Source organism: Stegostoma tigrinum, chromosome 2 (assembly GCF_030684315.1).
Source record: "Stegostoma tigrinum isolate sSteTig4 chromosome 2, sSteTig4.hap1, whole genome shotgun sequence".
Lineage (NCBI taxonomy): Eukaryota > Metazoa > Chordata > Chondrichthyes > Orectolobiformes > Stegostomatidae > Stegostoma > Stegostoma tigrinum.
The window spans coordinates 114,781,977-114,794,757 of NC_081355.1; the positions used below are offsets into that span (position 1 = coordinate 114,781,977).

At 41.6% G+C, this 12,781-nt stretch overlaps 1 protein-coding gene across 2 annotated transcripts in view; it reads right to left on the reverse strand.

The window, feature by feature from the left end:
- The window catches only part of cubn (cubilin (intrinsic factor-cobalamin receptor)), a 283,762-nt gene that overhangs the window by 120,343 nt on the left and 150,638 nt on the right, over window positions 1-12,781 (reverse strand). For both annotated transcript variants that reach the window (XM_048561565.2, XM_048561555.2), the window contains exons 30-33: window positions 7,168-7,296; window positions 4,064-4,196; window positions 2,845-3,050; window positions 1,119-1,300 (exon numbers count right to left, since the gene is read on the reverse strand). In XM_048561565.2, the coding sequence (XP_048417522.2) occupies window positions 1,119-1,300; window positions 2,845-3,050; window positions 4,064-4,196; window positions 7,168-7,296 (650 nt within the window). The remainder of the gene's footprint in view (window positions 1-1,118; window positions 1,301-2,844; window positions 3,051-4,063; window positions 4,197-7,167; window positions 7,297-12,781) is intronic.

Sequence of the window (12,781 nt, forward strand, 5' to 3'; positions counted from 1 at the left end):
CAGGTCAGGGAGGCGGGGATGAGAGGGAGGGTTAGTCATGGAAATTTTGAAACTGGTAAACAAAAACTGTAAAGCCTACAACCCAATGGACTCAAAGTGGACTTTACCAGTTTCAAAATCTCCCCATCCCCGGCCTCATCCCATAACCAAATCTCCCTCACATTCCGCCTCCTTGACCTGACACAACCTGTCCATCTTCTCTCCCACCTCACACCACTGACCAATCCCCACCAGTGCCCACCTGCACTCACTTATCACCATCCCACCTACCTTCCCCAGCCCCACCCCTCCTCTCTCTATTAATTTCAGAGCTCCCATCCCCCTCCCCCATTTCTGAAGAAGGGTCCTGACGCAAAACATCAGCTTTCCTGCTCCTCTGGTGCTGCCTAGCATGCTGTGTTCCTCCACCTCCACACTGTGTAATCCCAATCTGTCCTAGTCCCATTTGCCAGCACTTTGCCCACAACCCTCTAAACCTTTCTGACTCATATTCTCACCCAGATGTATTTTAAATGTTGTAATTTTACTCACCTCCACCACTTCCACCGGCAGCTCATTTCATATATACACCACCTTCTACACAAAAGCATGACCCCTCAGGTCCTTTTTACATCTTTCCCCCCTTACCTTAAACCTATGGCCTCTAGTTTTGGACTCCCCCACCACAGGAAAAAGCCTGTGGCTCTTCATCCTATCCATGTACTTCATGATTTGATAAACCGTAATAAGATCATCCTTCAGCGTCCGAAGCTCCAGGGAAATAAAAGCCCCAGGCTGTTCGGCCTCTCCGGCCTCTCCCTACAACCGCACAGTTTGGCCAAAATGTTAGAAGTTGGATATATTAAAAAAAACTTCAAAATCCTCCTATTCCTAATCTTCTGCAGTTCTGGGATTGTTAGTGCAAATAAGTCTGCAAGCAATTTATGTGATAAATCACAACATGTGATAGCAGGCTTTTTTCTGTAATGTAATGTTTCCAAAGAAATGGGTGCAGCCACAGGCAATATAACTTAACACTTATGGGAAGTTTTGCTGAAGTTGTTGAGGTTGCATTATGGATTTCATCTAAGCCTACCATTTAAAGGTCTTCATCTTCTTGAGCGTGAAGGATTACTCACCATTAAATTATCATATCTGCATTCATGTAATGCATCAATATCCAATTCCAATATTCTGACATGGACGATATAGGATGCAGGAACAGTAATGGTCCAGTGGTAGTTAGCATTATGTGGGTAATGCAGTGGCCACAGTGGAGACGCAATTTGTCCTTGGAATCCGACAATCTCATTGCCATACACTGAAAGAAACACATTTTAGCTAAAGTCCTTTATGTTAACACCTATGCTATTTGCAATAATAAAAAATGGTTTTCTTTCATCAAGAACATAAGAAATAGGAGCAACAGTAGGCCATCTGGCCTGTTGAGCCTGCTGCACCATTCAATAAGCTCACGGCTGATCATGGACGCAGCTTACCTGCCCGCTCACCATAAACTGTAATTCCTTTATTGTTCAAAAACCTATCCAGTTTTTCCTTAAGAACATGCAACAATTGGGGAGGCAATGGCCTACTGGTATTATCACTGGACTGTTAATCCAGAGACCCAGATGATGTCCTGTGGACCTGGGTTCAAATCCTGCCCTGACAAATGGTGCAATCTGAATTCAATGGGTATCTAGAATTAAGTCTGAATGAAGATCATGAATCCATTGCCATTTGTTGGAAAAACCCATCTGGGTCACTAATGTCCTTTAGGGAAGGAAACTGCCACACATTGTGGGGTCAGCAAAGTTGTTCCAGGATTCTGACCCAGGGACAATAAAGGAATAGTGATACCATTCCAAGGAAGGAGTGACTTAGAGGGAAATTTATAAGTGGTGGTGTGCATTTGCTGCCCTTGTCATTCCACATGAAAATCCAACTAGCTGCCCTCATGAGTTATTTTTAGGTTCCTTGCAAGGAGCACTAGCAAAGATCTTTCTTTGCACTTAAACTCTTTATAGTGATGCTTTTATTTGAACTTTCCTTTTTTTTTATTTATGCAATGATCTTTTGAAGTGTGTTATCCAAACTGGTTTACACATAAATTCCAAGGCTGAGAATTTCAACGGGAAGATTAAGCATTGTTTAAATTGCTTACTATATTTAATAACATAAAACAATGACAACTATACCAGCAGCCCTGGCATTAAGAATACAATTCAACGTTCAGACTTTAATTTTCACTGGAAACCCTAATGTATTTGTTTATTAACAAAACATCATTTAGAAACCATCTGCTGAAAGAGAGGAAGCAGGATTATTTTTCAATAAAAAAAACTATTGCAAAATAATTGATCTGGCTGCTATATGTAGCAATATTGGAAATACGTTCTTCATACGTGAAAAACAAAACAATGTTAAAAGAGAGATTCATGTTCCACGTTTCCAATTCCACGTCCTGGAAACAGCTGCCAGACAGGCTCTAGGACTGGGCTGATCCTCCACACAAGGACACACAGAACCCATGATCAATGACATGGAATATTCCTGTGCAGACCACCAATTACCACCACCAACAAGAATGGTAGATAAATCAAGGAAATTAGTTTATACAGATAGCGTCTTTCAGAGCTGGCAACAGCATAATGGATCAAAAGTATTCCCACGTTGCAAAATACTGTTTTATAACCATTTTATTAGAAATGATCATTGAAGGTAACTGAATTTACAACTTTGTTACTCATAACAAGCATTGTAATCCATCCTTCATATTTGAAAAATATTTCAACTTTAGTTATGAGAATGGTTTTGACAAGCATCATGTTCTGAGAAGCATCATGTTCTGAGTCCAATACTTACAATGAGAAAAGATGGCACTGAATCTACCACCAGGAGATATTGGGTCAGACACAAACTTCACCCACAAGATGTGTATCTTAACTGATGTATAATTTGCAGGTAAAGAACTTCCACAGTAACGTCCAATTAATTGTCCAGTGGAATTCCCTTCTCGAATTTCAAGGTAAGCTGAGTTGCAGTTTATATTTAATCCAATATCGAAAGATCTGTTAAACATGGACAAAATGAATAATTTATTTTATCTGACGAGTTATCCTGCAATGCTGCAGAGATCCAAGCTAAACATGACGACATTCATAACTTTTTACAATAAATAAGGTAGATTAATCAAAAGAAATATTTCCTTTAGGTATTAGTCTAAAATAAACATGTATACACCTATGGATGTGCAGAGGGATCTTGGTGTCCATGTACATAAATCCCTGAAAGTTGCCACCCAGGTTGATAGTGCTGTTAAGAAGGCTTACGGTGTGTTAGGTTTTATTGGTAGAGGGATTGAGTTCCAGAGCTGTGATGTCATGCTGCAACTGTACAAAATGCTAATGAGGCCTCATTTGGAATATTGCGTGCAGTTCTGGACGCCCCATTACAGGAAGGATGTGGAAGCATTGGAAAGGGTGCAGAGGAGATTTACCAGGATGTTGCCTGGTCTGGAGCGCAGGCCCTATGAAGAAAGGCTGAAGGACTTGGGTCTGTTCTCATTGGAGAGAAGGAAACTAAGAGGGGATTTAATAGAGACATACAAGATGATCAGAGGATTAGACAGGGTGGACAGTGAGAGTTATTTTCTGAGGATGATGACTTCAGCTTGTACAAGGGGGCGTAGCTACAAATTGAGGGGTGATAGATAGAAGACAGATGTCAGAGGCAGGTTCTTTACTCAGAGAGTGGTAAGGGCGTGGAACGCCCTGCCTGCCAATGTAGTTAACTCAGCCACATTGGGGGCATTTAAACAGTCCTTGGATAAGCATATGGATGATGATGGGATAGTGTAGGAGGAGGGGCTTAGATTAGTTCGCAGCTCAGCGCAACATCGAGGGCCGAAGGGCCTGTTCTGTGCTGTGTTGTTCTATGTTCTATAGCACGTGGACCACAACAGTCCAAGAGGCAGCTCACGCCCACCTTCTTAAGGGCAATGAAGGATGGACAATTAATGCTGCCCCAGCCAGCGATGCACCCATCCCACAAAAGAATAAAACAAATTGTAAATGGTAATTACATGAAGGATAGTTGGACACGGTTACCAGGTGAAGTGATGATGTACCAGACACACTCATAGTTGGGTGGAGATTCATCAGGAAAGTTGGGACTATTGAATGCTCCAGTTTCCATGTGATACATTCCGCCACACGCTGTGAAAGAACGAACAGTTAACAATCCTGGGAAGTGTTGTTCAATGTCAATGCTGTTAATAATAATCAATTTTGAAAAGTTTATTTGCTGGTATTAATCCAAGCTTTCCAGTGCATAATCTATGCACAACTTCACTGATTTCCTAATTATACCACGCTTGCTGCATTTTTAAACAAAATCAATGGCTTGCATAACCTTTAAACTTTGACTAAGCCCAGCAATTCATTCTATGATTTTAATTTGGTACCTGATTTTTTTTGTCTCCTCTTCCTGCCCATTAATATCATTATAAATTAATAATTAGATAATAATAAGCTTTTACTGACTAGATGGCAAGGAGATATCCTTCATGATTTCAAAATTTTAATTAAAAAGTAGATAAATGTAAAAAAGTAGTGCAATGCAAGAAAGAAATTCTAATTGATTAATTGATGATTTCAAAACTTCTGACAAGTAAAAAATAAATCTGATTTTCTATCCTTATGGTCTTGCTAAAGTAATTAAAGATGTTTCCAGGAACTGGAATTATGCCTTTTGGGACAGATTTCTGCCAGAGACGGATTTCCACACACCTCTGAATTCATACTAACCCTCAGTTACTATTGTTACAGAGATAGTAGAAACTGCAGACGCTGGGGGGTCTGAGGTAACAAGATGTAGAACTGGATGAACACAGCAGGCCAAGCAGCATCAGAGGAACAGGAAAGCTGACGTTAAGAAGCTCTACACTTTGTTACCTGCAGTTCAATGATGAGACCAATTACTGCATGGCCCAAATATGGTCTCATTTTTTGTTGTGACTTTGGGTGGGATCACACAGAGGAGTCTAACCACACAAATATTCTAAGCAGTCACACCCAGAAATAATTGATCTGCTTAAGGCATTTATCACACCCTGCAAATGGATTCAAATTTGATGCTCCAAGAGTAAATGGAAATCAGTTCTGACTTAGCCCTGTTAATAAAATAAATAATTCCAGTGGTTTTTATATAGTAGCAACACAACTGCAAAACAAGTATGAATATAGTGCAGGAGGGAAATGTTGGCATAAAAACGCAAAGGCCACAGAGGCGCAGTAATCATGTCAGTTGCTATCTTAAGGAATCAGTTCAGAAAAGTCAGCTTCTTGGAAACTTTGGAATGTCAGGATACAATGGGGGTGTATAACTGAAGTCCATATACTTCTGCATATATCTGCAGGCTCAAAGGCGTTGCTTGACTTTTTGTCAACTGTCATTTAATACAATACGTCAGATTTCAAGATATTTTCAGCCCAGAGGTGGATTTAATCGAAGTCTGTAGTTCTGTCAGGTCTCCCATCCCAAGTCAGCTGAAATACTGTGGGTAAGTATAAGTGCACTCCAGTGCCTTGCAAGAATTAAATGCCTGAATGGCTGTGTACTGGGGGGAAAGGGGATTCCCTCCCTGAGTAACAGAAAGTCCCATCTCATAGAACAACTATCCAATGGGAAATGAGCAGTGGAGTAGCAGATAGTGAAGGGGACTGTCAGAGATTACAGCAGAATATAGAGAGATTGGAGAGTTGGGCAGATAAACGGCAGATGGAGTTCAATTCCGGCAAATGTGAGGTGATGCACTTTCGAAGATCTAATTCAAGAGTGAACTATACAGTAAATGGAAAAGTCCGAGAGAAAATTGATGAACAGAGAGATCAGGGGGTTCAGGTCCATTGTTCCCTGAACATGGCAACGCTGGTCAATAGGGTGGTTAAGAAGGCATTTGGCATGCTTTCTTTCATTGGGTGGGGTATTGAGTACAAGAGTTGGCAGGTCATGTTGCAGTTGTATAGGACTTTGGTTCAGCCACATTTGGAGTACTGTGTACAGTTCTGGTCGCCACATTACCAAAAGGATGTGGATGCTTTGGAGAGGGTGCAGAGGAGATTCACCAGGATGTTGCCTGGTATGGAGGGCATGACCTATGAAGAAAAATTGAGTAGATTAGGATTATTTTCATTAGAAAGGTGGAGATTGAGGGGGGACCTGATTGAGGTCTACAAAATCATGAGGGGTAGAGACAGGGTGGATAGCAAGAAGCTTTTTCCCAGAGTGGGTGGCTCAATTACTAGGGGCCATGAGTTCAAAGTGAGAGGAGGAAAGTTTAAGGGAGATATGCGTGGAAAGTCCTTTACGCAGCGGGTGGTGGGTGCCTGGAACGCGTTGCCAGCAGAGGAGGTAGATGCAGACACATTAGCGTCTTTTAAGATGTATCTGGGCAGGTACATGAATGGGCAGGGAGCAAAGGGATACAGACCCTTACAAAATAGATGACAGGTTAGACAGAGGATCTCGATCAGCGCAGGCTTGGAGGGCCGAAGGGCCTGTTCCTGTGCTGTAATTTTCTTTGTTCTTTGTTCAGTTGTGGCAGCACCACCTGGAGAAGTGGCTGCTCCTGGTACTGCCTCGAGGCTGAAAGGAAGGGGAGCTGCCCTGGAGTAAAGTTTGGAGCAAGTCTGAGCTCTCTCCAGGACCAAGCAAGCAGCTCCCAGTGAGGAGGATGAGGATGATGAAGGTCTAAGGTAGAAAGGCATGGAGTGGGAAAGCTGGGATTTACACTCTCTGATGGGTCTAGGGTCCTGTTAATGAAGAACTTCCGGGCCACCAGCCCACACAGAGAAAACCACTAGATTGAGTTGTGCTATTTTGCTTGAGCTAATTTTTGGTACTTCTTGTTTATCTGTTTATTTTTTATAGTTCTCTCTCACTATTTGTTGGGTTTAAGTGCTGTTTGTTACTGATCCTTTCATTAAGTAAGCCCCCATCTAAGGAAACAGATCAGTTTTGTGGTTGGCTAGTGAACCAGCCGAAAGCTAAGGTGATAAGCTGAGATCCTCAGCCTGAACTCTGAAATATTGTGTTTAACATGCAACTTTGACTCAAAATTGGAGAAGGGTTTTGCATGATCTTACTCGTCCCTCAGTAGTTAAAGTTTTGATGCTATCACTTTACCTGATGTGGATGCAGCATAAACTGTTCGGAAACCTTTGAATGTGTTGACATTGTTGGAGCTGAAGTTGACAAACAAGGCATCACTGAATGATGTGATAGGATGAGGCATTATATTTCCACAGTAACGACCTACAAATCATGGAAGCATATTAAAATACACATTAGATCACTGAAACCACTATTGATTTGAAAATATTAAATTGCACATAAAACATTCCACAGCAGTTCCCTGCTTTCAAACCATTCCCATCTCCCTCTTTTGAATGTGATAACTTTAAATGAATGCCTCCAGAAATTTCTTCAGTTTTCAGAAATTTGATTTCCAAAATCCTCTAACAGCTGTAAAGCCTGTTCTGATGATTCTTGCCTTCTGGCTAAACCACAACGAATGTCCTGGGATCCTTAATTAGTTGTGGGTGCATCTTTTTGACTTGAGGCTATTCCTCCTGCATCTGCTGTGGTGGCACAAAAAGCAGCCACTTTTCTCTGCTGCCAACACAAAACTGCTGCACGTGAGAGACAGGGAAGCCTGTAACCTGAACTTTTAAAAAATCATCTTCTCCATGACAACGTGAACCAACTTAGCTTTGCGTCCAACCAGAAATGCTGATTCAATATTCCTGATTCTGACTCTTTTTCATCGTACAAGAAAATAGTTGGTTTATAGTGCCACTATGTGACGCTAAAATCATGTCACTGCATTAAATTTCTATTATGCTTTCAGAGCAAGATACTTACTGTGACATTTGCAGAACCCAGTTAAGCATCAGTGAGCTTATTTTTGTAAATACCTCTTGATAGTACTGTGAATGACCTCTTCTACCACTTTGCAGATTGACCATTGGCTAATTCGGTGGCAATTGGCTGGATATTTTGTAGACAGGAATACCTTAATGATTTTCCACACTTCCGAGTAGATTCCAGTGTTGTAACTCTGTTAGAACAGCTTGGTTGGGGGCGTGACTACTTCTGGAGCGCAAGTCTCAGTACTCATTGAACACTAACAGTTCAAGTTAAGGATTATGGATTAGTAAGGACAATTAGGATGAAATCCTGCTATAGTGAAAGGAGTAGCCAAGAATCCAGAGTCAAATATTATGCAGATTGGTGATGGAACTATTGTCACAAACCTGAGCCATCTTCAGTTGATTTCATGTTCAACAAAAATTCAGATTTTAGCGGATAAAACTGAGTTCACACTAACACCTGATAAAGCTGTGAGTGAAGTTCTTACTGTTCAAATTTTACTCCCTATTTAGGTTTCCATGCAGTTTTTCTTGTTGTGTGATTATGAGCAGCTAATATATTAACTCTCGAATAGGCAGGATGGTGAAATAACCACCTTAATACAGAGATAAGAAGCTGAAATTCCACAAACGTTCAATTAACCTCCTCTGGGGTTACAAAGTCTGAGAGAAGCCCCCTGGAATTTCAGCCCTATAGAGCAGTCAGCAGCAGCAAACTCCTGCAGCAGCAAAATAATCCTACTGAATCCCGAGACCTCAGATAGTCTTACCGGAAATCCAGAAAAGATATTTTTTACTTTGTTAACTCAGAAGTGAGAATGTGATCAGCATGAACTTCCACTATAAGAGTACAAGTTAGACAAGTCCTTTGATTAGACTGCAATGCTATTTGTTCATTATAATAGCGAATGAATGAATACATTGCAGAAAAAAAAACCTCAAATATATCTTTGCTTCTCACTGTTAACAAAGAAATCCCTGCTTGACAAGTAAGACAAACCTCAGAACTCGGTTAAATATTCTAGATTCCAAACAAAAGAAAAATACTGCAAATGCTGGAAATCTAACACAAAAGCAAAATTACTGAAAATATTTATATCTGACATCGTCACTGGACAGAGAAATCAAACTAACAGGCTCCTCTTCCAAGTTGTGAAGTTTGAGTTGACCCATTTTGTAACATTGCACTTCTGACTTTTGAACGTGAATTTTTGTATTCTAAAGTTGGAATGGACAGAACACCACTTGCCGATGCAGACCTGAAGTGAGAACAACGGTGAGTATGTGACAAGTTCAGCAAGGTAGAAGGCCTACCTTTGTCCTTGGGACAATGGCTCAGTCCTCTTCAAGGTTATTAGCCCTTACTCTTCATCATCTCCTTGTCCCTCCATGTACCCCCATACCACCTCCGGCAAAACCCACTGATATCCTCCATGACTGCATGCTTAATTCTTTAACCTTTTAAAAAAAGGCCATTCAAACTTGCCTTGGAAAAAAATCCCTCTTGGAAATTTGCAATCCAGCAAGTATTCAATAAAATAATGGTGAAAAAATTTTTCACCTCATACTAAATAATCTTCTAAAATAAGTAAGCAGTGATTCAAGATTTTTGAACAACTGTTTATTTATTTTAGAAGATTATTTAACACCTGAGGTGAAAGATTTTTCTTCACAATTTAAAATTTTTCTTTTCTGAAGAGGAGGCATTCTGGACTTGAAACATAAACTCTGCTTCTCTCTCCATATATGCTGCCAGACCTGCTAACCTCTCCAGCAGCCTCTGTTTCTATTTCAGATTTCCAGGATCTACAGTACTTTGCTTTTTTTGGGTGTTTAATTCACTGCAACTTCTTTTCTGGGTATGTCCACCTTGAAAACGTTCTGCACTCCTCTTCAATAGATTTTAATCTTGAGACTTGTTCAATTTCATCACTTTCAGTCTCCCTCCTATTGTTTCATAAATTTATTGCCAAAACCTGCAGCCACATCTCCTCCCTCAGTGATTTTCTCTGGCTCTGTCCTACACTGTACAAACAGCTGATGTCTCACTCTTCAGATTTGAGCCCACCCAAGGTTACAGCTATCTCCAAGACATACGGCACTCCTCAAATGGCTGCTTTAACCACATCCTAAGATCCACACTCAGTGCCATGCTTTGTCACATGGTGACTCTCAACCTCTCTGTCCATCAACGCTACCTTGTTCTACCTAAAAGCTGTCCCAGTCCCAAAACTATGTGTAATACGTCAAATGGGATTGCACAAACTTCTATATAAATAGAGCTTCCAGACAAACAAGCTTTTTGAAGTTGACTGAGTAGACAGCAGCATGTTGCTCTGCACTTTTCAATGATTCAATGGAGTTTCAATCAGAAGTGTGGACTGGACACTTTACTGTCCTATTGATCGAAATAAATCAGATATACAATACTGTGAAAGATAGATGACAGAATAAAGCACTCCAATACATATGAACACTAACTCAATGTTGATCAAATTAATGGTCATTTACCTTTAGAGACAGAGTTTGATGATCAATCAGTACATTAAAATACTACATACATCATTCACATTTGAAGTTGGCAAAACCTTTTAAGTTTATCTGCATTATAGTCATGGCCTATGACAGTAAAGCTTATTGAGAGATGGAAACCACTTTTGAAATTCAATATGGGATACAGACACTACTTTCAGAAAATTGATTCTCGGCAGTCAGGCGACTTACTTTGTGGTTTTTGTACAGTCAGAGATTGACATCTCTGAACACATCTCTGGCAAGTTACTTAGTCTGCAAATATTCTTCCCAAGTGCTGAATATCTTCTCCTCACCATTTCAAAGGATCAGGATTAGATTGACCACATCTTCAAGACTGGCTGACTCCACAAATATGGAATTTCAACAAAGACACTTCAGGGCAATAATCAGAATTGGAATGTTGATTACGTCCGTCAACTCATTTTGTTGACAATGAAATACATTGATACTGACATCACATGACTGAAATTGGATGCCAGTTCCTAATTAGTTCTCAGAGACAGTCCAGCATGTTAGTCTGGAATATAAAGGCTCAAGGGAAGCCACCTGTCATGCAGCTTTGCCTCAAATGTGATTTTAGGTGGAGAATTAGGGCTTATTTGTTTTTCCTAAAGCCAGATTATGTTTCTTCACAGTAGAATCTTTTGGCCATAACACAATCTCCAACTTTCTTTGTTTTCAGTGAACATGAAAGAATGCTTTAGGTTTGCAACATTTGAACTACCATCTTAACAACTGTCCAAAGAAACTCTCTGATGAAGGGTCTAGGCCCGAAACGTCAGCTTTTGTGCTCCTAAGATGCTGCTTGGCCTGCTGTGTTCATCCAGCCTCACATTTTATTATCTTGTCCAAAGAAACTGTCCAACTGAGTAAAGTATATGTTGCATCTTCAGAAATCACCCTTTATTGTGTGCATACCTGTGGGTTTGAGGACTCACTGCTGTTGCATTTACATTTCCAGTATTGTAAAAAAAGTGCTCCTTTTCACTTGATTAATACTTAAATAAAGCCTATCTCAGTGATAATGGGAACTGCAGATGCTGGAGAATCCAAAATAACAAAGTGTGGAGCTGGATGAACACAGCAGGCCAAGCAGCATCTCAGGAGCACAAAAGCTGACGTTTCGGGCCTAGACCCTTCATCAGAGAGGGGGATGGGGAGAGGGTTCTGAAATAAATAGTCAGAGAGGGGGAGGCGGACCGAGGATGGATAGAGTAGAAGATAGGGGGAGGGGAGAGTATGGGTGGAGAGGTAGGGAGGGGATAGGTCAGTCCGGGGAGGATGGACAGGTCAAGGGGGCGGGATGAGGTTAGTAGTTAGGAAATGGAGGTGCAGCTTGAGGTGGGAGGAGGGGATAGGTGAGAGGAAGAACAGGTTAGGGAGGCAGGGACGAGCTGGGCTGGTTTTGGGATGCAGTGGGGGACGGAGATGAACTGGGCTGGTTTGAGATGCAGTGGGGGAAGGGGAGATTTTGAAGCTTGTGAAGTCCACATAGGTACCGTTGGGCTGCAGGGTTTCCAAGCGGAATGAGTTGCTCTTCCTGCAACCTTCGGGTGGCGTCATTGCGGCACTGCAGGAGACCCAGGATGAACACTGCACCTCCTAGTCGCGAACCATTTTAACTCCCCCTCCCATTCCTTAGACAACATGTCCATCCTGGGCCTCCTGCAGTGCCACAATGCTTGTCCCCGCCTCGCTAACCTGTTCTTCCTCTCACCTATCCCCTCCTCCCACCTCAAGCTGGACCTCCATTTCCCACCTACCAACCTCATCCTGCCTCCTTGACCTGTCCGTCCTCCCCGGACTGACCTATCCCCTCCCTCCCTCCCCACCTATACTCACCTCTCTACCTATCTTCTCCTCTATCCATCTTCAGTCCACCTTCCCCTCTCTCCCTATTTATTTCAGAACCCTCTCCCCAAACCTCCAGGATATTGGTTCAGCCATGTTTGGAGTATTGTGTGCAATTCTGGTCTCCTCCCATAGGAGGAGAATCATAAAGAGAAGGAGAGTCATACTTCTGGCCAGAGCCATTTAGCTTTCTTCCTTCCATAGGAACATAGTAAACATAAAAATATAGAGGACATGAGCAAGAGGCGGCCATTTGGCTCTTCGAGCCTGCTCTGCCATTCATCACTATCATGGCTGATCATCCAACTCAATAGCCTAATCCTGATTTCTCCCCAAATCCTTTGATCCCATTCACCCCTAGTCACCTCTTTAATACATTCAATGTTTTGGCATCAATTATATCATGTGGTAATGAGTTCCACAGGTTCACCATTCTTTTGGCGAAGAAATGTCTCCTCATGTCCATCTTAAATCATCTACCT